This window comes from Monopterus albus, unplaced genomic scaffold (genome assembly GCF_001952655.1).
Source record: "Monopterus albus unplaced genomic scaffold, M_albus_1.0 scaffold18.1, whole genome shotgun sequence".
Taxonomy (NCBI): domain Eukaryota; kingdom Metazoa; phylum Chordata; class Actinopteri; order Synbranchiformes; family Synbranchidae; genus Monopterus; species Monopterus albus.
In genome coordinates, this window is record NW_018127898.1 from 484,497 (window position 1) to 508,937 (window position 24,441).

The following is a 24,441-nucleotide window of genomic DNA, read 5'->3' on the forward strand; positions in this document are numbered from 1 at the left end:
CTGAACCGAGAGCGCACGATATGATCATGAGCAGACACACCGATAGGACCCAGGAGACAGCAGAAATAAGGCCAACCATTTGTGGGACGACAGGACTATCTGTCAGCCCAATTCCTGCCTTGCAATTCACACATTTTAACAAAAGCGCTATGGTTATAACTCAATGAGAAAATAAACAACAAACCTTGCTCTCCTCTCCTCGCTTCACTCCCCGTCTAGGTTTATATACATACATCGGGAAATCCATCCTAAAGAAACGAGAAGAAATAGAAAGTGTGAGATTTAAATTCGACGAGGTGTACAGTAGAATAAATAACAGAGGAGTGGATTGAAACAGACATCTTAAAAGTAACTTACCCCTGCACGTCTGACAGATCAGCCTGGTGTGTGGACAGCGGAGGCGGTTGCGCGCTTGGAATTCGCTCCATTGTTTTTACTCCAATTACGCGGTTAAAGCCGTGGTACTTTTCCAGTGCCGTCACAAGTTAACACGCATTAATTAAAAAAAATAATAAAGATAAAAAAAAGTTGCAAAGCTGTAGATTGTGAACTGCACAAAATAGCTCGAACCAAGATCAAAATTTGTACTAATTTGTCATTATTTAACACTAGTCTACTTCATATAAAGGTTAATTTGGGTGTGAAAACGCTTTCTGGTCAGTCCCTGCTAGTTCCACGCCGTGGACCCGACGCAGAAGGAAGGTAACCCTTTCGGTGGCGCGTTGGGAAAGTGGGGGAGTTTAGAGAGACGAGTTAAATAAACCCTCTGACTCTCCGCTCAGCCTGACCTACCTCTGTCACATGAGGCTCACGTGTTAAACGGTGCCATTTTCTCGGCGGAGGGACGGCCCACCTTCTGCAGATAAGGAGTCTGAGTGGGCGGACGGCCGCTGACGTCAGAGGGGAGGGCGGCGCCTGCGGGATCCCGTGTACCACCACGCTGAAGTGTATGGAAACAAGGCCGTGCGCGCCACGGTTTAGGCAGCTTGTTGGCAGCGACTAATTGCAGTAGTTGAAAAGACCTGGGGCACCGGAGGTGAGTGAGTGTAGTGCCTACTGGCAAACAAACGTGCACAATAATACAACTAGAACAACATAGTTGACAAGATATTAATGACATCTTGCACCGCACAGACACGCCACAGAATTTATTCGGGTGCAGTGGAGTACTTTATTATTCAGACAGGTTTTAGAAACATGAGCTCTGTACCCGGTGGACAACATTCTGGTGCTTTTATATTTAGGCTACAGTCTTGTATTCAACGTTAGACTAGTAGTAACATATTACGGCTTCTTGGATTTGATTTTATTCCCAGATCGGTAATAATAATAATCGGCAGCAGTAGCAGGCAGGTGCACGCCAGTAGCTGTACAGTGTGGTCATCGCGGGAGAACCACGTGCAGCTGTGCGCGGACGAATGTGTGGTGCCGGTGTTCGCGGTCATGAGGCGGTGCCGGTGCCTGTCACGTTCTTCTCCTCATGGCCCGGTAGCCTGCTGAGCGCGCAGGGCACATTCAGCCCATCCAGCACACGGCGGCTGCACCTGCCTGCTGCAGGCTACAGGCACAGATCACAGCAGAATACCTCATTTAGTCCCTTTCAAGGGGATTTTCATGAAATACACCTTTTAAAAATCTGAAATTACAAGGTGTGTAAAAAGCCAGGTTTTTGGACATGTTGATTTTTCTTTTCTGCACATTCTTTTATCTTTACAGCAATATTATGTTGACATAAATTGCAACAGGGTTTGATAATGTACAAGTTCGATATACGAGGACATTTTCAGATCTATAATGAACTCAGATGAAGGATAATCACCCTAATACACAAACAGTTTATATGTACCATATGTAAACAGGAAGTTTGGCTTTACTTTGGTCAGTCAGCAACATAGCAGACCCTGAATTTATCATTATTCCTGTTGAAATGAATAATCTGCTCCTCTGATAGTTGAATCCAGCCTGGATTAACGAGTCCATTATGAAGCTGCAAGCAATTATATCACAGTAGGAATTATGACGTGATTAGAGAAAAGCTGTCATATTTCCTCCAACTACTTTTTCATTTAACCCCATCTCACAACAAAATGCTTCCAGTCATATGAACCGAAGGTGAATTTATTAATCAAAGACTTGCTTTCCGGGCAGGAACACACAATCCAGTCTCACAGACCTTAACAGTATTTTGGATATATTTCGATAAAAATATGCAGTTTTTCATTTATATTTCTAGTCATAAATAAGATGTTCTTTAGACAATTTACACAAAATTCACAAGAATGTAGAAGCTTGCTTATGTGGACTCAAACTATTTTCTAATAAGAAATTTAATAGCTGTCACAGTTTGGTTTCATAACCTCAGATGACTTACTCCTGACCATGTCTGTAACAGAAACAAGTATCTCAAGCATCAAAAGGAATTCATCCTGTGACCACGTCAGTGACCTTAACTAAAAGGTCTCTTAGAAAATTCATTAAATAGAAATAGGATGAACTACAGACAGTAATTACAAGACAACCATAACACAGATGACAGTAATTCAGCTATGATTAAAGTACAATCAAAACAAATGTGACACAACTGAGAACTGAATTTGACTTTCAAAAATTACAATAATGGTAGTTTTGTTTCAGTAGAACACTCTTGAACACTGATTCTGTTAGATAAAATACTTGTGCAATTGGATAATGTTGTAATTTTAATGTATGAACACTGATTCTATTAGATAAAATACTTGTGTAATTGGATAATGTTGTAATTTTAATGTATGGTGTTAATATTTGACACTGGACACAAGCTTAAGATGTTAAAAGTACTGTACTTTTTATGTGATCAATATGCTTACTGAAAAAAACTAAAGATGCTGTTGAAAGTGCTACAGCAGGCTTTGGGAACATTTAGATAATACCATTTTTGGGTGTTTGTTAGGACTCCAAATAAAAAGGCAGGCATACAATTCTGAAAATCTACAAATGGCCTACCTACAGTATGTTGCAATAACATCAGATTTCAGTGTTTATCTGCCAGCGATTCCCAAATGTACTGTACTTCTTGGCAAAGTTCTTCATTCAACTGGCTGCAGCACTTCAGAGGACTGGCACCACTCGAGTTAGACTGATGATATGAAACAAGCTTAGGTATCAGAATTAACTCAATGACAATGACTTTAAAAATGCCTGTGTTCTCGTTACCTTTAGTCTCACATATGTTCTAGTCTTACTCTCCAATTCCATACAGTTGCTATTGAACGCTCACCATCAGAATATTTTACACACGTGTTTATTTAAAGAGACCCCAAGAATGGAATGTACAATTCAGTCGCAAACCATCCATTAGTATAAAAGTTCAGTTCGGTCAAGCAGCAGTTACATCCGTTTCTCCCCTGCACATTTAGTACACTGAAATCGCCATCCTCTTGTAGCTTGTTTACAAAGTGACCAACTAAAAAGTAACAATAATTTGTGTGCCACACAAACCCAGTGCTTTAGGACTAAATGAATTAAAGGAAGATTAAATAGCTCAGTGCACATAATAATAAATCTGATTTAACATTGCTCCCAAAAAATCCTTTAAGTTTGGTTCTGTTTCTAATTAAGCACAACATGCAACTGGCTTCAGGGTGAAGCAATCACATTTGCTCCTTCTCCCCAGTAGAGTCACTCCTTCAATATTCAAAATAATAGTTAAAAAAGGATGACACCGTTTCTCTTGACAACAGGCTTCAAAAGGTTTTTTCTGTAAGTATAAACCTTCATTTGAGATTCAAACAAATGCTTGCCCACATAATAAAAAAAAAAAAACCCCACTGGATAGGGTTTATAAGAGCATTTGAGACTCAGAAAATATGGTGAAGTCTTCAGGGCTACTTTTGAGGAGCAGTTTGTCCCCAAACTTTAAATATATGATAGCAGAAAATATCAGTTCTCCAAAATAGTTCATTCTTATTTAGGTATTGCATATTATGAAGTATTCCTATTGCTGTCAGCCAAAAGCAAACTATTAAATAATGTACTGCAGAGTTTAAACAAACCTTCAAATCCACACGTGACCTGGGTTTGTTGGTGAAACACTGAGGATTAACACCTCAATACAAGGCCACTTGAGAGGAATCCTCCCTCAGGAACTTTGGCATGCTGTCAGTGTGGTATGATGCAGCAGTGTTTTCGTCTCCTAAACCTAGAGCACTGGCTTCTCAGGTCCCAAGGCACTTGGTACACACTCCACCCACACAGACACTCAGGAATACACATGTTGTAGAAACACTTATTGGAGTATCTGGTGAAGTATAGCGTGAGACATTGACCTAAATACACACTGGAGACAGACATGTTGTGGCATTCTCCACCCTGTCAGGCCTCCTCAGGCACTAGTGAAACTGGCCCCACAGGGCCATCAGGCAGGCTGCTGGGGGTTGATGTTCATGTGAGGTGGATGACCAAGGAGACCTATTCGTTGCTTCTGTTTTCTCTGCTCTGTCATCTGCACAAGGACACAAAGCCGCAGTTTCAAGTTGACATTTCCATCAGCTTTCACCTCTATATTCTGGCATGGGTTCCTGCTGGTATGTTCGTACTACATTTTAAAGCTACCCTGTGGAGTCTTTGACCGGTAGAGGCGCTATCGACCAGTGACTTTACAAGCGTATACATACAGGAGGACACATGCTGCTTTGTTTACTGCTATAATAATGAACACCATTATTGTTTAACAAGTGTTATGTGCCAGACTACATCCTGACACCAGGAGAACACTGTGCCTACCCAAGAAACTGTACGGTGTAGAACTGCAACCTAGGGTTTTGACACTTTTTTTCCCCACATTGTATAAATAAGAAATAATATGCTGGTCAGTAAGCTTAAGGGATGCCAGTAGATCCAGGCTAGCTGTTCCACCTGGTTTCCAGTCTATATTGTATATTAAGCAAAGCTAACTGGCTGCTAGATGTGGCTTCATATTTAACGTACAGATACAAGGCTGAAAGCAAATTAGCACATCAAACTATTCCTTTAAGACTCCAGTGTATCCCTAAATTGTGAAATACATCATTCTGTTAATCTTTTCAAAGGCTAACTGTCATTGCTGAACATGTTGAAACTGCGTGATGAACAATGTTATCCAAAGTAGAGCAAGAACAGTAAAAATGTAGGTATTAGCTTAGGTTGCCTCAGTGATCAGTTCTATAATGGAGATAGTTCATCTGTAAGCAGCTGATTCTCCAAAAATCTTCCCATGTTACTGTTCAATATAAAGTGACAGGCTCTGGTGAAACGGTCATGTGCAATCAATAACTCATCAGTCACTGTACGTTTAAAATGAAGGCAAAAGTAAAGAGTGATATAGTACAAATCAGGGGGTGCATGATTTAGTGTCATATGATAATACCTGCTCCTTGAGCTCCGTCAGCTGTCCAGACAGGTTGGCTACCAGCCTCATGGTCAACTCCAGCTTCTCCTGCAGGTTTCTGATTTCATTCTGCTCCCCCTCTGCATCGCTGCTCACCAGCGACATGGCACGCATCCGAGGAAACCAGTCCAGGTTGTGCTCCTGTGGTCAACCCAGCGTAGCAATCACTGGCTTTTATTAGATGTTAATAACTGTAATTATGTCAGTAAAGTAAGCTGAAGCTGCTAATGTTTTTCAATTAAGTGCCTAAATGTGCACTTATCAATAATCAGGTTGTTTCTTCCCGGAGAGCCAAGCTTACATTGTGTTACTGCTGCAGGACCGAGTATATACTATAATGGAAATCCCTGTGTACTGACCACAGATTCCTTATCATACCTTAATCAGTTTTAGGGTTAGATGGCGGCTCGTGCTTTTACACTTCACCGACTTCCTGTTTGCAACATTAAATGTGCATGACCGGCAGGTCTGTCAGTTAAGTTTAGAAAAGAGGAACAGATTACCGTCCTAAGGTGTGTGATGGACCAGTACATGTTTACAAGTCTGATTCAGCCACATAACATAATGAACCCTGCTCAGTCATGGCTACTGTACCAAAAACATGACAGATAGGGTAACTTTCATCACGTTGCTCCTTAATGTAGGATTGAATATTTAGACAAAGGATACACTAAATCTACAGAATGGCTTTGAAATAATAAATGTACAAAGATGAAATATACAAGTCATCAAGTAGTGAAGTAACTCTGAGCAGGAGAGCGGTGTTCTCTGCTCTCTATATTCCCTAAAGACATTATCAATCTCACTGCAGCTCACTGATCTCAAGCAGCATGTAGATCAGCATTATCTCCAAGAAAAGCACACATTTGACGCATTTACAATAACAAGCAGATAAAAGTAGGCCTGCGTGTTCTCCTGTAGTGGTGGATGTGTGTTTTAAGGGCGTGCCCATGTACTCGGTTTACCTTGATCATCTCAGCCACGTAGCTCTCAGGGCCTGTGTATTCAGTGGAATCCTTAACTTTAACTAGCACAATAAAGTACAGGTAGTGCCACATGTTGTGCTCCTCTTTGATGTGCTCTTCAAAAGTCACCGTCTTGTTGTCAAATTTGTCCCGCTCCAGGCCTGTAGAGGGGCAATAACATGCGTTATTTCTGGTAAGAGGTTAAAATATGTCTAAGAAAAGAAAAAAGAAAAGAAGAAGCTGGCTTCTGCTTTAGCTGCTTTCTGTTTCACAACACACTTTTCCATTTGAAAATAAAACCATGAACCTGGGGTTGGCAACATGCTACTTCGTGGGAATAAATTAATGAAAAAGTGTAATGAGAACATGGACTGATAGTGAGTTAGATACGTTTTACTGAGGCTATTCGGCAAGCAGAGTTTATTCCATTAATAACCAGTCTTCCTCAGTTCAGAAATGGCACGAGCTGAGTGATCAGAACAGGAAAAGTTCTTTCTAGTTCCTTACAGTCAACACTGGGTAAAAAGCCAATATTCAACACTATGCCTAACATCCTACTTAAAGACGATGACTGCATTGTAACATACTGTATACAGCATATGAACTCAAAACATAACAATTATACCTAAACAATTTGAACTAGATTTAGTAAAACCAATAGACAAGCAAAATAAAAAATGACTGGTAACAAACAGCAGTATACAGATGTGTTACTGCAAATATAACACAAGTACATCTGCACTAAAATACAGGATAAAATTTTAAAAACTTAAGATCCACTCATGGCAGTCAGATGAGCAGAGCTACTGTGTTCTTGTGTATCTCTGTGAAAGAACTGAAACAGCACATGTTATGTTTTATTTGCAGAAATCAACCAACTTAGTTTTTTTTGGTGGATCTGACAAATAAAATAAATGCTTGTCTGCTACAGTTCAAAACGCAGAGTTGCCTTCATACATTAAGTGAACTCAAAGTAATCTGCAGTCAGAAAAAAAAGAATAATGCAATATCATTTTGATAATTTCCTGAGGATTATTAAAATTTGGTTTCAAAGTTTTTATTGCTCCTAAAAAACAGACTACAATCAATTTGATACAAGCTTGTTCTGTTGGTCTATAACATGGATTAGATACGGTGCCATGTTCTTATTGCATTTCTTGCACTTAAGCTGTTTCAAACACCACTTTGGCCATTAAAAACAAACATTTACATCAGTAAGCCTTCTCCTTTAAACATTAAGAATCACTGTCTTCCCTAAAAGTGCACACGCATCCTTTGATTGTACATATGTAGTAAAAAGAGCTTCCAGCTACACAATAACATTACTGAGGCACAAAAGAAGAAAAGACCCAGTGATAAAACCTTCAGGTGCTTGGTTTAAACAAGCAGCAGCAATATTCAGACCTGTTATAGGACACCAACAATATGAAAATTAAAACAGCACACATTAGCAAGCTCTTATTTAACGTTTTCTATAGAAGATGAAGGATGTAGGTTTATAGTGGAATTGAACCTGATTCAGTAAATGAAAAGACTTTCAGCCACAGGTAAAAATCAACCTTGTTGTGCAGGAAGTTTGTGACGTAAATCAATCACTGGCTACTGACCCCGAAGCGCTAACAACTAACACAAGGTAAGATCGATGGCTTATAAAACCAAGCCAGAGGATGGAGAGGCTCTTAAAAGCCCATGGAGATCGGGCCTCTAATCCCTACATCTCCTGCTCCCTCGTGGTCCTTCTGGAAACCATAGAGACAGCAGCTCCTCCTGTGGCCTGGCCTTATTTAACATGAGTGAGTCAGAGCTGACGGCTGGCGGGGTGACATAACACTGTTCTCATTCCATATGCTTACCACTTGTCCTGACTGCCTGAACCAACATACGCACGCATACACATGCTCACGTACAGCATGCAGTGCTGGGCTCACACACATTAAGATGCACACACACACACACACACACAAACTTGTTTTTGTCACTCTGTACACTGTGACCCAGACTCATCAGCATGCACTTATTCAGGCACTTGCATACTGTATACTGTACATATAAGGAAATGCAGATGATGCTAGGCAGAGGGACAAAGTCTGGGTAATGAGGGAGGTTGCTCAAAACATATGGTATGCAAATTAAGTGTCTGAGAGGGGTGTGAGTGAGTGAGTGAGTGGGAGAAAATGTCTGGAGGCAAGCAGAGCAGCAGCAGGAAGCCCTGATGACTCAGCCTTCCTTGGAATGGCAGCAAAGTGAAAAAGGGGGAGGAGGACTGGAACAAACTACATACACCTTTACAGAAACATACTTATCAGGAACTACGAACACCAAGTCACTAATCACTCAGAGGGGAATATGGAAAATAACCAGTGACATTAGATGGATTGTGGAAGAAAGGGTCTTTGAGACACAAGGCCCTTCCAACAACAGAGCACAGCCCTACCAGTCTGGCAGAATGGCCTAATGATTAGAGAAGTCATGCTGTCACTGGAAAGTTCAAGCTCTGATTCCCAGCACAAGCAACTGATATTTGGCTGAGAAAACTGTCACATAAAAGATAAAAGTTATGATAAAGACAAGTTTTCAGGGCTAATTCCCACACCTCAAGATGTTGTCTTCCTAAGTGCTCACATTGAAGGAGCTGGACCCTATGACACAACTAATCCCTTAAGGGCTAGTGAACGTTATAGAGCGTGCCATGTGGCAAGTGAGCAGTGAAGAAACATGGGGGAGTCGACAGCTATTCCAGTAACAGATCAGCTGAGCAGTCTCACCACAGATGAAGCAGGTTGTCTTCAGGACTTCTTCTTTCTTCTGCTTTTCACTCCTCAGGTCAGCAAAGGTGTCAATGATCACACCAAAGATGAGATTGAGGACAATGATGATGACCATGAAGAAGAACAACAAGTCATATATCACTCTGGCTGCAAACAGTGGCTCCTGGGATAGGAACAAGAAACATGGTTAAATATCTAGCAGGGTCAACCTGAAGATGCACAACAGTAACTTCTCTACAGTTCTTTTACTTCTTCCTTTACAGGTAGCAGCTAAAAAATTATCCGATCACAGCAATTATTAACTCTTATGTGACAACAGAGGTTGTCCTATTTAAATGTATGACCCAAAGGGCAGATCTTTACATAAAAATGTGCTGTGATGATTATATGAGTCTAAAATGAGGTTAACCTTAGTCATCATGGATGTTAATGGAAACACGAGACAACAGGTGTCATCTGCCAGATGCTAAAGTAACAGAAACGTCTGGAAAGCTGGTCAACCCGGTGCAGTGCATAGAAAGACAATGTGGGTTTACCGCTCAGAGAAGAAGTGCTTAGATGCTACAACAGACTTCAGTCACTGATAATGTACTCAATTTCATTCACTGATTTTCCATTTTTACTTAAAATGGGGTGAGCTTGAAGGGGAAAATCCTTCACTGGTTACTAGCCTAATGCAGAGACACACACACTTATTTAGGAAGAGCTTGTTTTAAAGCAACAATGCCACTGTCCTATGGTATTTTTTTCTTCAGTGCTTCCTTTTGGCCCGACTTCCACTGTGTTGTGAATACGTGATATTCACATCCTCTTTTGACATCATTAGTGGTTGAGCTTGAATTCAGTGGAAATCTATTTTGAGGTTTAATTCTCACTCAAGGCGGAGGCAGTGCAGCTGTAAGGAAACATTGTGAAACCTCCAGGCTTTTTGAAATAAAAACAAGCTCGGCACACACTGGGCTCACAGCCAGCTCACATGACCCACGCTGCAGCTGCGAGCGCTACCTCCCTCTCAGGCCACAGACACACTATGTCAGGGGCCTAAACACAGTTGCACGAACCTCTTTGGAAGGCTTGCGGAGAACATCCCCTACACCCCCTCCACTCCTCAAGCCATGACTCAGCACAGTGACGATACACATAAGTAAAGAGTCGCAGGTTCGCTCCACGTCGCCGTCTTCCTCGTGATCATTCTCAAAATCTGAGGAAGCACCAAAACAAGCTTTAATCAGTCGGTCATTTATTTGGCACGACAATGCTTAGAGGCTTTACAAAGTACCATTTATTTATCACTAGCAGGTGAATTTCATATACAACTCATAAGAGCAGTATATTTAAGATACATTGATGTATCAGCAGAGAATGTTATTTACACTATAACTGTTTATACAACTAATAAAGTTTGTTTCAAGTTATATGAAGGCCCACTGAGACATAGGAAACAGATGGAGGTGGTAAGTAAGATGGTGGGTTAATGGACTGCAGTGTAACACATAAAAATCTTTTTCACATCTATTAATGCATTTTTGCGCTACTTAATTTATATCAGCATCTCATGCCATATTCTTGATGCATTAAATGTATGATAATATTTTTGTGCATTTGAGATATAATTATATTTGGCTTATAATGTTTGTAGTCGGTGTTTACTGACATGACAAACCATGTGCTCCCTTGATTTTACATATTTTCTTTGATTGTAAATAACTATTAGTAGTCTGTGTAGGAGCAGGGTTAGACTGTTCTGTAGTCAGGTTCTGTAAGTTTTCACTGTTATTTGGTCATAAATATCCAGGCTGTGTGGCAGAAGCTGATATCTGTAAACCTTGTTTACATGCTTTGGTTCACAGTGTGAAAGCGGTTAGTCAAAACAGAAGCGGGTTTGTTCAGCTGGAATGTGACGACAGCTTTGGATAAACTTGTTCTGAGCCAGAGAGCAACAAAATAATATTCTTATCCAGTCTGATAAAATTTATAGGCCATTATCGAACAGTTAAGAGAAAGAGACATTGACTTTCTGAACCTGTGACACAGTCAAAAAGCAGCTATACCATGTCATGATCTACTTTCTGTGTCTATTATTAGCCAAATTATTTGATCATTTTCATATCTGAGGTGATGATTGAGGAAATAAAATGGAAGCTATTCTGTCTCTAAGGAATAGCATGGGCCTGTACAGGGTATGTCTTCTCTCTGTGGGAAAAAACAGAGGGTCATGTTTATGTACCAGGAATCTAAATCTAACAAAAATAAAAGTGTATTTTTATTCAAAACTAACTGCATTTTCCATTTTAGGCTTGATGACTCCACACACCCTCACATGCTGATGAGGTCACATGACTGCCATTTGTCCTGAAATGTCATTCTGGTCAAATGGCAGCTCCTTCAGGCCTTCAGGCCAGTGATCAGGCTGGTCAACAATTTGCACCTTTAACAAAACTAATTCACCCAAAGCCATGTTATTACATTTTACTACGATCTCAGTTTGACAGGTGGCCTGTTTCTAACATTACAAATAAAATAAACTACATTAAAGACTGATCTTATTTGCACTTTTGAATGATCTTATTTGCAACAAGAACATTCAAATATTATTTACAGAGCGACTGTTGCAGCAGACTGTATACTACCTTCCTGTGTAGCCCCTGTGGTGCAGTTCTCGTCAGTCCCTCCTTGACACATTCCTGCAGACAGAAATGTGCTGGTCAGACTGGCTCCACTTTCTAGGACACAGGACAAGACAGTTAACTAGTCTTTTAAAAATGAACAACCTTAAAAGTGTAATCTTTAGGACCATTTGGAAAACTGATAAATGACTGCAGACTGTCCTCACTCAGGGTTGTGTTGGGGACTCGGTCCACCTCCAGGATGAAGTCGTCTTTGAAGAAGATGTAGCCAACAATGGAGAACAGGTAGACCAAGATGAGGGCCAGCACCGCGGTGAGCACGATGGAGCGTCCATTACGTGTCACACTCTTGATTACATTCAGCAAAGTTTCTTCTCTGTACACCAGGTCGAAGAGCTGGAGAGAAGCAAAACATGCATTACAAAGAATCACAATAAATGCAAGACAACAGGCTAAATACATGGCAATAAATTCTCTGTAAAGCCAGACAATGCCTGGTAAACATAAAGTGCATTCATTTCAGTCACCTACTATCATTCTTTACATATAGTAGGAGCAGTATATTTTGCAAGGTTAATGTTAAGGGCTTAGCACTGTTGCCTCACAGCAAGAAGATTCTGGGTTTGGACCCAGGCCAGCTGGGGGTTTTCTGTGTGGAGTTTGCATGTTGCATCCTTTCCCATTTCTCTAACATGAATTACTGTTTTCATTATGTTTTTATCCAAGCTAAGGAATATGGAAACAAGTTGTGCTGCAGCTGCAGAGGAGCTGCTTAGACCCATGTGAATGGAAAACATCTCTGAATACACACATACTGTATACAGTACTGACACAGTAGAAGGCAGACCTGAGGCACCGGCACAGAACACTTAACACAACAACAACAGCAGCAGTCACACTATTACAGCATCAAATAAAGCAACTTCTGGCCTGTCAGCAGGACATGTCCTTGAATGTAGCTAGGGCTACATTCAGAGTGAGAATCATGAAATATAAATAATTCATGCATTCAAAATATGTGTGTATGCACAGTGAATATGAGTTTTTCCTCACCAACAAACTGTAGAAAAAGACATGGACAAACACCCCCAGAGAGCAGATGATGAGGTAGATGAGGTGGTAGAGGAACTCAAAATCCATCACCATGGCTTTGTAACCTCGTGTGAAGGTTCCTCGGTTCCCCACAAAACTTATCAGGAAGATGATTTTATTACACACCTGGAAGATACAGTTAGTTTCTCTTTAAGCATTAGAAGTCAGGATCACTGTTATTGTAATACTGAAAAATCAACAATGGCCTTAACACAGAAACCGAAAAGTGTTGACAGCAACATAGTGGGAGCAGCTTTTAAGCCAAATTAGGACATGCACTGTATTTACATGCTCCCAGGTAACCCAAATTATTGCTTTCTGCAGTACCTTATTTTCTTAAACGTCATGTACATGAGAAACCAGAGTGAGGGATTAAGAGAACCCCAGTTAGCGCAGGAACAGAAGACTTCTTGGTCATGTTTACCGTTAACCAAGTTTCAAGAAGGATTTTCACAAGAGCGTATTTCCAACAGGGAAAATATAACTGTGACTCCAGTGAGCAGCAATGAAAATAAAGGTCATATGCAGTGTATCCTCTTACTTGGAATAATGAAATCTAAACTCTGACTAAGAATGAAACTGACAAGGAAACAGTCAGTTTTTATAGCTCAGGAGTGTTATTTTAAAAACTTGACCACCCTGTATTTGACTGACTGTATTTGCTCTCTGTCTGTTTCTGTTTAGAGGGGGGAGGGGCGGCAGTCCCCTCACACATGCAGTCAGCTGAGCAGAGGGAGAAAAGACTACCTGAAGGATCACTCAATAGTGAACAGTCAGCCAGTAAGGAAGACTGTATAAGCAGTTTATCAAACAACAAACAAGCAGAGCACAGACTTGCAGAAATGCAATGTCTTCACCACTGTGCCGTGGTTCACTCACAGGTGACTGCTCTACCCACGTGCAGCCCCTTCCCCTTTACATTCCTTGAACTTGATTTTAGTACTACTTCCTGAGACGTGCTAAAATTTTGTTCCCAGAACACGCCTCCAAAAAGCTGTTACACTGAAGTGGAAACAAATGCAAAACCCATGACGAACGTTACTCTGCTTGACATGTGTTTGTAGGTTCCTATAACGGAAAAAACCCTAAGTCTGTTGATTATCAGCAACAGAGACACTGCTTCTGGAAAAATACTCTGCTGTTCAATTGTTTCAATCTAATTAAGAAATGTTTAAGCACCACAAATACAATTCTCAGGCTGCCACTTATTATTTTCATTGCCAGGTAATCAGCAGATTTTGTTGATAATCAAGATGTTGCCGATTAATTTTCTTTGGACTAAATATTTCATTAATCAGCCACAAAATTCTACTCAGCGGAGTGGCAACACAAATCTAAGAGAAGGGCATCTCAAGAGCCGGACGATTAAAGCCAAAACTAAATGCATGACAGGATATGTGCACCTCTACTAGGAATTTGGCTGAACCGACACTTTAATGGAGACAACTCACATTAAAGGCACCCAGAAGGAAGAGGGTGGGCTCCAAGCCAACAGAGAAGATGAGACGGAGGATGGTGACAATGACCAGGGCACGGATACCCAGCGGCTGGGGCATGATGATGACAATAACCAGTGTTGCAAAAACTCCCATCCACAGCAGTGCAGACAAGTGGGGATCCAGCATACCTGCAGGTGATAAATGCACATACACAAAAAGCAACTCACTGTATTAATGCACAGGCAAGCTTTAAATGCTACCTGCTAAAACTGCTGAAGCTGACAACCCTGTTGCACAATGAATCTGCCATATGTGGAGTATGAAAGCATCTTAGACAGGATGACAGTGCAGTTTGGAGCTTAAATGAGGCCTTGTCCAGATCAACAGATTTTAAAATGGCCTTCACCAACTTCTGCCTCTCAGGCAAGCCTTGGGCCTTCACTACTGAAACTTTGAACTCAAAGAAAGCCAGTTATATAACAAATAAAAGTATATGACATACTTTTTCAGTGTGTGTGCTAAGCTATAGTGAGAGCCTGCCTGATGCCTCCCTTGATCCCAGGGTAAATCCAGGATTAGTGTCCTAGTCGGGGATTTCATGTGGCAACGTGTCACTCACTGGCTAAAACCGGGTTTGGCCAGCCTAAAAAACAAGGCCACACCCAACCTGCTGCCTGTGTAACTGATCCCAACCTTTTTAAAAACACAGGCCTAATGTGGGCTTTATGTGTCTGCGCTCTGTGTGTGCGCTGAACACAGAACAACAAAAAATGTGTTGCTGTTAGAAAGGTAAAGAAACAAAAACAAATGAGGTTAAAAAAAAAGAAGGATAAACAAAAGTTGCAGTGGATGAGAAAGCAGAAGGGGAGTACTGCAGGAAAGCAAGTCCTCCTTTCCTCCTCTACTTCCTTTCCTCTGACCTTGCTTCTCTCGCTCTCTCTCTCTCTCTCTCTCTCTCGGCTTCCTCTAGTTTTTTCTCCCTTCCAGTCCCGGTTGAGATCACATGACAGGTGCCACTTACATAACAAGCATCTCTAAAAATACCTTAGCTGAAACATTCAGGAGGAACGAGCAGGGAGCAACACGCAGCTCCAGTGATATGACAGCCTGAAAGAGGGGAGCTTCCATGCACTCACAAACTACATTTAACTTCAGTTTAATGTGCGGGAAGATGATTGTGTGTACAAAGCTATAAAATCAGCAGTCCAGAAGGCTGCCTGGGTGTGAGCATGTGTGATGTGTGTGGTGCTAACCAGAGCTATTCATCAAAAAGCGGTCAGTCTTGCATACAGGCAGAACACACTGACCTAGATCCCCTGTTCCTACAACCCTCATTCTAAAGCCTCAAGCAGAAAAGGGAGGAGAGCAGAGGGAACACAAGCACACACAGAGAGAGAGAGAGTAAGACGGAGAGAACGCAGGGGCTCAAAGCCATTAAAGTGCCTGTTTTAGCAAGCCCGAGGTATGCTGCAGTCTCACGTGATGATGACTTGCACACTAACCAAGTTCCAGTCAGCCCTTTCTCATGAGGTGCACTCATGGCTTTTTAACAGTTCAACAGCAGCAGACAGAATGGAATCTTACTTTTGCCATAAAGCAATGATGGTATTCATTATTTAACTATTATATTTGGTGTTACATGTCCTGCCCTAATAGCACTACCTAGATTTATTTGTAAGGTACTGCATTTTTTAAAAATTACCTAGCATAATTCACAGTTCCATCAGATAGTGTGACAGGACGTACAACAACTGTCACAAAATGTGTACAATTTGTGTTAACTGGCTTACTTTGAAATGTAGAATTTGTGGGAATATGACCAAACTGATGTGATACTGTATATGGAGACATGATGAAATTTAATTATTCATTTATTTTATTTACAATGCTACTACAAGTAAATTCTTCAAACCTTGCCATCTTGATCAAAACACTCTCTTTTTAAGGTTTTTTTTTTTTGCCTTTACTTATTATTTAGGTGGGTCGTGGAGTGGAAGCAGGGAAGTGGACCTGCACACGTTGTGGATGGGCACATGGTGCGCCGCACTGTTACCATTCAGCTATTGCAGCGTCCTCAAAACAGATTCAGACAGAAAACTGAATCCACTGACAGAATAAAACCATGTAAACACACATCAATAACAAGGATTTGACAGCTGAATGGGTTGCCTTGTTTGAAGTGTGAACCATGACTTTTTCTGATCACATCGTGTACGACTTGTCCTACCTGAGCCGACTTTACAGTAAGCTCTGTTTATGGGGCCTTAAACTGTACAGAGTGCTCCTGTGTTCACTGTGGTCTCCAAAGCACTGAAAGTCAAATATGAGCTCAAGCTTTGAGGCTGGGCCTTGAGGTTAGTGTGTGTGCTTTAAATAAAAGCAGTGTGGTTCTTAGGTCCTGCTCCAAATCTTGAACAGGTCATTAGACGTCAGCACACTGTGGTAAAAGGAGATCAGTGGGTCAATGCTGAAGGCTGGCAGAAGGATTGAGTCAGCTTTTCAAAGTCTCTGTGGGTGGCTGCACCGACTGCACCAGGGTGTCATGTAAACGTAAAAAGAAATGAACTTGGTACAACTTGGTGGTACCTCTATATCGGGGGCTTCATTGCTTGCTGTGGCAATCGGTACTAGGAAGTAAATATAATCCATCAGTGCAGCAGATCCCCACACATTTATTTAGCACATGTCAGAGCAGGTTGTACAATGTAATAGGAACAGTTTGCAGCAAAAAATTTGTCAGCAACTCCAAGTCCTTCCTGTTTTGCGTTGGTGAGCAAATGATCTTTATCTTACCTCAATTTCTAAAGTAGTCTGAATGCAAGAAGAGTGCGGTTTATACAGTAAAGGAAGGTCTCTATGATAGTGCATAAATGCAATGTTTACAGAACATGAGTGAAATAATTCACAACAGAAACTGTAAATGTTTCATATGCATGAAAGAATGGCCAGCAGTGATACCTACATCACAGTGAAACATGCAAAATAACTCTTGATTTCTAATCACTGAGCTACTCAAAATGTAAAGTGAGATCTTATAGTAAGATTAGTAAGAGGATGTGAGTAGAATTTTTAAAACGGTGTTTAATCATGTGTGACTGACCTCCATGTATCCCCTCCAGTGGGTAGAAGAAGCAGACCAGCAGGTTCATGAGCACAGCCAGGTTGAAGGAAACATTACTCCACACCGATATGTTTCTGGAGCACCAGTACAGCACTGGCTGGGCTGGAGGAGGCAGAGAAGAGAGTCACAGCAAGAAAATGAAGACAAGCTTAAAATGTATTCTGGTAGATTTAGGCTACAAAATAAATACAAATTGATCCCAAAATTCCCAAGTTGACATTCTCTGACTGCTTGTTTTATCTGATTAAGTTAAAGATATTCAATTCAAATGATATAAAGCATATAAAAAAGGCAAATAAAAAGCAATATAAACCATAAATTGATCAAAATAATTTTCAACTAATCTGCTGTTGAATAACTGATTGGTCAACTAACTGTTTATGATTGTCACATACCCAATGTGTTACAAGCTGTAGGACTAATTTGAACATAAGAACTGCAGAAATTGAGCCCAAAAAAACTCAGTCCTCCCTTGTCATAAAGAAAATAGCTTTATATACAGTAACATGAGGACAGTGTAGTACTTTATTTTAAAATTAAATAAAAAAAAAACACACAAAAAGACCTTCAAACATACCAGAGTGTTAATAAGGTTCTGTATGTTAAGATGGTAATACTAAAAATAAAGTTTAAAAAGTTCAAATGCAGAGAAAAACTCTGAAACAGACCACATTGACCTTTACTTCAAATTTAATCTGACTGTTAATAGAATATTTGCCATCCTTTGCTTTTAGTGGAAACAAAAGAAACAGATGTAGGGACTTTTCTCTGCCCATCCCCTCATCAGAGTGAGAGACAAAACATGGCTTTGTGTGGGTATGCAGTCGTGTATGTGGATTCGAAGTGTGACTGAGTGTGGGTGCTGGTCTGTGTGTATATGTTTATGTGTGTGACCAAGCACGCTCTCAGTTGTGATTCATAAGGTTACTGTACAAGTGTTTCACAGCTCAAAAGAATGTGGAAAGCCCCTGTCTGCTTTTAGACGATGGAAACATGCACACACATAACACAACCATACACAGGTTGACACTGTAAGCCCTAATGTCAAGTTGGGGAAGGGCATCATTTTCCATACTGGCTTATCCCGTTCAAGCTCCCAGGGATTGTGGTCTATCCCAGTATGCATCGAATGAGAGGTGGGGTACACACAGGACATGTCGCCACTGGGACACACAGTCAGACAACCATATTCGCACCCCCAGTTTATACGGAGGTTCACCTAACTTTCATATCTTCAGACTGTGGGAAGAAACCAGAACATACAGACACGTAGAGAACATGCAAATTCTCCAGAGAACAGCACCAGCTGGCCTGCAGGTTTAAACCCAGTGAGCTCACCACTGAGCTAGCATGCCACACCCATGCTGAGGATCTTCATGACATGAATTAAACATCATGCCTACATGCAGCTCTGGAAAAGTGGCATTGAAGTTGTGCCCAGCATCAGCAGATCAGCACCTGCTGACTCTTAAACAGCCACACTGGTGAAGACAGTGAGTCTGACCAAGCTGGTTAAATCGTCATGATTTGCTCCTACTTGCTAAGTGCTTCCATGCCAGCACCTTCTCTAGTTTTTTTTTTTTTTTTAAGAAAACTGTCAGTGGTTTTGTCCTAATGACAAAATGGCTAAGGCGTGTTCCATCTCTTGACTTGTGCATTATGGTTAGTGCTGAAATGATTAGTCCAATTAATCCATTAGCACATCAACACTAAATTAATCAATAACTATTTTAACAATTGGCGCAGCAACACTAAATTAATAACAGTTTTGACAGCTGAATTGTCACTGAAACAATTCATCTAGAAAAACTACACTGGTTCTTAAATGTAAAGATTTGTTGTTTTTTTTGTCTTATGTAATTTTAAAATAGATCTTATTGGGAAGCATTTTTGTGACAGGCATTCTTCATTATTTCTGAAAATATTTTATATACTAAACAACTATTCCATTCCAAGTGATCTCCCTATTCAGTAACAAACATTTTAATTATTTATATCCCTGTGTCTACAGCACACACTGGTGCGGTTCTGTTCCATACAGCAGTACACTGGGGGGTATGTGCATAGCCAAGTGTATAACCATTTATATGTGGTCCTGGATAATCTGACATAACTAACAAAAAACTGGTAATGTGTACTGTACTACCTCCTGACCCTACCTCTAAGTTTCTTCTGCCAGTTCATCTCATTAAAGAGGTTCTCTGCTCGCAAGAAGAAGTCATTGATCTTGCTGCCCTGCTCATCTCTCTCTGTGGTGTAGTAGACCCGCATCTTTGACTCAGAGGTCAGGAACTCACAGATGCTGGGTACAGGGAACACTATCTCCTCCATAGTACGGTCCTGGCGCACAATCTGTACAGAGGCACACACAGTCACCTCCAAAAGGTCCACATGGATACACTTAGAACTATTTGTATAAATATACAGTACACATTTAGTTTTCTAGCTCATTCCCTTTACTTGTGTTGCTTGTGGAATTCTACTACATCATAGCTTCAAGTAGTTGATAGTATGTGACAAGGGTTGTGTGTTATGACCTCTATCTGTGCAGTGTGTTTGGCATAAAACTCCAAGGCCTCATCTCCCTCTCCGCTGGTACCTCCTGGCCTTAACATCATGGACAGTTCCTTATTATGACGAGCCAGCTGGAAGAGGGACACGCAGCCACTGAGTGAGCTTGTCACAAAAAAAAAAAACAAAGCAAACAAACAAAAAAAACAGAACAACAACATATGGATAACATTTGTGTGTCATCACATTTCTGCATGAATGGAGAAGTTAATTAATTATTTTCATAAATATACAATAGTTTGTGTCATGCTATGCAGCTGGACAATAAATCTGGGCTTCTGCAAAACATGTTGCAGAGATGAAAGCAGACCTGGTGAGCTAAAATATAGATGTTGTGTCCAACATTTCTGGGGGAAGCAGCATCATGTTCCTCTTCTTCCCCATCCTCCTCCTCTTCATTTGTGTCATCAAACTCTACCTCTCCTTGCAGATAGGCCTTTTTTATCACCTCCACCTGCACAAACACATGTGCCCACATGACTCTGTACATCTTACAGGCTAATATGTGATATTAGTGCTCTGAACTGAACAGCCAAGGCTGTAGCTCAGCGGCTGCTGTATCGCAGATGTTAAAAGGACCCGAGAAAAGGAAATAAAAAGGTGCACATCATGTCCTCACCAGCTCTTTAGGCCTCATATTGTACAGGATCCTCTCAGCATTTTCGCTGTCGTGACGACTCTCCATAATGGCGAGCAGCAGCTTCGAGGCGTTGTTCTGAGAGTGAAAAAGAAAGAAAGGAGGGAGGTAAAAAGAACTTTGAGATAAGCACTTAAGTTCTGTCAGTTTCTTCATCCAAGAAAAACAGACTGAAACCCTGGTGTTCTAGGAAAATGCCCTCCGTTGCTGCTTGCCAAGGCAAATAGCTCAGCGCAGAATGTAAGTTGCATCCTGTTGGTGATATTCCATCCTACCATGAAGCTACTCCAGTCTTTTGGCCCAAGACCCAAACCCAGAGTTAGCCCATTCCCGAGTTCCAAACATTTACACCAGCCCAGTCAGCTCACCTTGAGCTCCAACACCAGGTCCATGCGCTTTTTCCCAAGTGGATTGATGTCATTAAGGATCAAAGCGATGATGATATCGATACCATTGGACTCATGAGTGGCAATGCAATTCTGGAGGCAAAGGAGAAGGAAACATTTCTGAGAGGCTGAGCTGATTTAGTAGAGTTCTAGACTTCACCTGTGGTGTAGTCTCGTTGTGTACCTGGTTTTCATGGCAGGGGCCCTGGCAGTACTCTGTTAGACTCTCCAGAGTTTGGTTGATGAGGGCAACGTTTTTCTCATTGATGTACAGTCCCAGAAGACCAAGACCCCCTGTGGTGCTGCCGCAGATACAGTCTAAGAACTGCAGAGTCTCACACACAAGGTTGTAGTTGTTCTTGTTGTTTTGACAACGAAGGAAGTTCTGAGAAGATGAAAATGATTGGGCCGGACAGGTAAGACTGTGCGACTCTGACAGGTCGATATGGACTGAACTGGATATAAACACATTAACCAATCAAGTGAAGTAGTAACTCAGTAGCATTTTTTTAAGAATAGACAGTGACAGTGTGAGTTAGCACCCATATTTCTGGTTTAGCCCTTTGGCTGAACAGTTACACTTGACTACTTGATGAGAATCTTGCCACTGTGCCAGCACTGAGTAGCCCCAAAACACCCAGACACACTACAGATCAGTGAGTTGCACATCATTCATTTTCCACCACAGCTCAGCAGAGATTCTGTATTTTAATCAAAGCAACGTTTATGCTGAATAAGATAACAAAGTACTGAACCTTTGGACCAACAACAGAATTATTTGCGAGGCCAACACTGCTGGCCTTGCTCTCTGGTCACATAAGTAGTTAATAACCTATTCTTGATTTTTTGTGAACTGCTTATTTCAGAAAAGACTATTCCTGAATTGAAGCAACAGTGAGGACTTCTAATATTAATAATTATTCATTAGAATTAGCTGTGCCACCAAAATGTTCCAAGAGGCCAACAGATAAACCACAAAACAAAGACCAGCCATGTCAGTATATGCTGTATGATAACAGACAAAATAATATTTTAAGAAATGATATGACAAATTGTATATTTAATCTAAACATCAGTGAAAACATATACATGCATCACTGCATTTAGAACATTATGCTTAGTTTTCTAAATGCAATAAAGTCCTGCAGCCGCCTAGTGGAGCTGCCCTTTCTGAACTCAGCAAAAGAGTGGTTCACATAAATTAGCAGCAGGTTCTGTGAATGTAAGAAATAAATCAGGGCGTTTCTGTTTCATATCACTATAAATAAAGTATAAGACAAGCTATCTCTATACACTTATGAAGTCACACCTGACCTCACATTCAAATGTCAGTGATGATTAAGAGATTTAGCATTTGCAATAAAACCATGAAACTGTGTGTAAAGCCTGCAGTGAAGAGGCACAATAATGCATGTGCTACATAAGATGTTACAAGTATCAATCAGGAAGAAAGATAATGTAGTGCCATGTGATTGCCTGTAATGGAAATTGGTACAACTAGCAGTGGCCGGTGCTCGGTCTGTCAAACCTGCAGGTCCCGGTTGTGATTCTCACAAAGCAGTTGAAGGAAGCGAAGTATAGGCTGCATGATAACGATCACAAAACTCATCTCTCCTTCATCCTGGTTCTTGTCCCCAGAGCTGGGCTGGCCGTCTACAGAGGTGAAATGGTCATCGGGGTCTGCCTCACGGCGGTAGGTGTTAAAGGCCTTCTTGGTGGCAGATGAGGCCTCTAATAGCTGCTCTCTCACTTCTTCTGTCATGGCCACTGTTGAGTCTCGGGCTAAACAGACAGAGGCACCAAAGAGGGACTAAGGAGACAGTTGAATCCCACATGACTGTCACACCATACATCCCCTTTCAATTCTGGTTTTGCAAACACATTTTAAATAATTTAAATCTTTAGTTTTCACATTCTCACACATTACATCAAAATAGGTAACCTCTGACCTTTTTTGCGAACAGGGACATCTTTGTCCTGGCTGTCATCATCCCTCTTCCTGTTTCCTAGGTCGGTGGTATTTACTGTCACTGTGGCTTTGATCTCCAGCTGGGCCAGCTTCATACGGTCATAGAAGACCCGGAAGAACTTTTCTGACTTCTTGTCTTCTGTCAGACGGCAAAAGAATGAACGCTGGACAACAAAAGAGAGATTATTGATCTTAATGTTTACCAAGCACAATAAATACCTGGTGTCATACTGTGAATATAAAATGGCAGAATGTTGTTTTGCAATCTAGGGCAAATCTAGTGCAAGTCACTGAGGTTCACTTATAATACCAAAAATATAAATTATAAAGGATATAAAGAATATGAATTAGACTTAACTTGTTCTAATCATTTTTCAAACAAATGTTCCTAATTTTACACCACTTCAAAGTAATTAATATCATTGGGTTTAGCCTGTTGGTTGGACAAAGCAAGCAATTTGAAGATGTCACCTGTCTTGGAAATATCTAGGAATTCTTAATTTTATATTTACACAATTTTCTGAACTTTTACACACAAAATTAGAGAAAACAGATGAATCAATAATCAAAATAACTATTAATTTCAGCCCTATTACAATTTGCCACATGTATTACAAAGTCAATACTTCCTTTTCCCATCCAGGTTTGTATTATGCAACCGAAGTTATCCGAGTGCACTGAACCAAGGGCAAAGCCAGCGAACAGGATGTTGGAACAGTGAAACTTGCTGTAAAGCTGGCAGCTTTACAGTCTGGTTTTGTTTATGATGTTTGGTCAGTAATATATTCTAAAAAAAATTCACTCCAAACTGTCAGAAATGCAAAAGAAATTGCCGCTTTTGAAGCCCATAGTTGAAACGGAAATTATAGAGATAGTGAATAAATGTGGTAACAAAACATCTAGTGATAGTGATGGTATCACTAAGACAACTGTTAAATGGGTAATTGAGGGGATATGCAAACCATTAACCCATATTTTTAACATGTCGTTTCGACTTGGTCAGTTCCCCAATAATATGAAAATAGCAAAGGTTATTCCACTGTATAAATCTGGTGATAAGCACAACTTCACAAATTATAGACCGGTTTCTCTGTTGTCACAGTTTTCAAAAATCATGGAAAAACTCTTTAATAACAGATTAGACACATTTATTGATAAACATAAAATCCTTTCTGATTGTCAATACGGTTTTAGGTCGAACCGATCAACATCTTTGGCCATTACCGACCTGATGGAGGACATTACAAGTGCTATGGATGAGAAGAAATACACGATGGGGATATTTATTGACCTAAAAAAAGCATTTGACACAATCAATCATGAATTATTAATGGACAAGTTAGAAAAATATGGGATCAGAGGAATGGTTTTGAATTGGATTAGAAGTTAGTGCCTCAGGGTTCTGTGTTGGGACCTAAATTATTTATACTATATATTAATGATATATGCAAGGTTTCTGATT

General features: G+C 40.7%; 2 protein-coding genes across 8 annotated transcripts in view; both read right to left on the reverse strand.

Moving 5' to 3' along the window:
• The window catches only part of LOC109956045 (class E basic helix-loop-helix protein 40-like), a 2,862-nt gene extending 2,009 nt beyond the window's left edge, over nt 1–853 (reverse strand). The window contains exons 1-2 of the mRNA XM_020592838.1: nt 358–853; nt 185–248 (exon numbers count right to left, since the gene is read on the reverse strand). Coding sequence (XP_020448494.1) covers nt 185–248; nt 358–428 — 135 coding nt within the window. The 5' untranslated portion in view covers nt 429–853. The remainder of the gene's footprint in view (nt 1–184; nt 249–357) is intronic.
• Nucleotides 854–2,713: 1,860 nt separating this feature from the next.
• LOC109956043 (inositol 1,4,5-trisphosphate receptor type 1) overlaps nt 2,714–24,441 on the reverse strand; it is a 63,690-nt gene continuing 41,962 nt past the window's right edge. For 5 of the 7 annotated variants that reach the window (XM_020592831.1, XM_020592830.1, XM_020592835.1 and 2 more), the window contains 18 exons: nt 22,960–23,143; nt 22,539–22,792; nt 21,195–21,395; nt 20,993–21,103; nt 20,607–20,702; nt 20,298–20,441; nt 19,954–20,061; nt 19,576–19,768; nt 17,396–17,518; nt 14,308–14,483; nt 12,818–12,982; nt 11,971–12,160; nt 11,768–11,860; nt 10,199–10,338; nt 9,135–9,300; nt 6,370–6,530; nt 5,384–5,545; nt 2,714–4,480 (listed from right to left, as the gene is read on the reverse strand). In XM_020592831.1, coding sequence (XP_020448487.1) covers nt 4,394–4,480; nt 5,384–5,545; nt 6,370–6,530; nt 9,135–9,300; nt 10,199–10,338; nt 11,768–11,860; nt 11,971–12,160; nt 12,818–12,982; nt 14,308–14,483; nt 17,396–17,518; nt 19,576–19,768; nt 19,954–20,061; nt 20,298–20,441; nt 20,607–20,702; nt 20,993–21,103; nt 21,195–21,395; nt 22,539–22,792; nt 22,960–23,143 — 2,754 coding nt within the window. In that variant the 3' untranslated portion in view covers nt 2,714–4,393. Of the gene's footprint in view, nt 4,481–5,383; nt 5,546–6,369; nt 6,531–9,134; nt 9,301–10,198; nt 10,339–11,767; nt 11,861–11,908; nt 12,161–12,817; nt 12,983–14,307; nt 14,484–17,395; nt 17,519–19,575; nt 19,769–19,953; nt 20,062–20,297; nt 20,442–20,606; nt 20,703–20,992; nt 21,104–21,194; nt 21,396–22,538; nt 22,793–22,959; nt 23,144–24,441 lie in introns of those variants that run through there. The other 2 variants (XM_020592834.1, XR_002274369.1) reach the window with 2 other exon arrangements.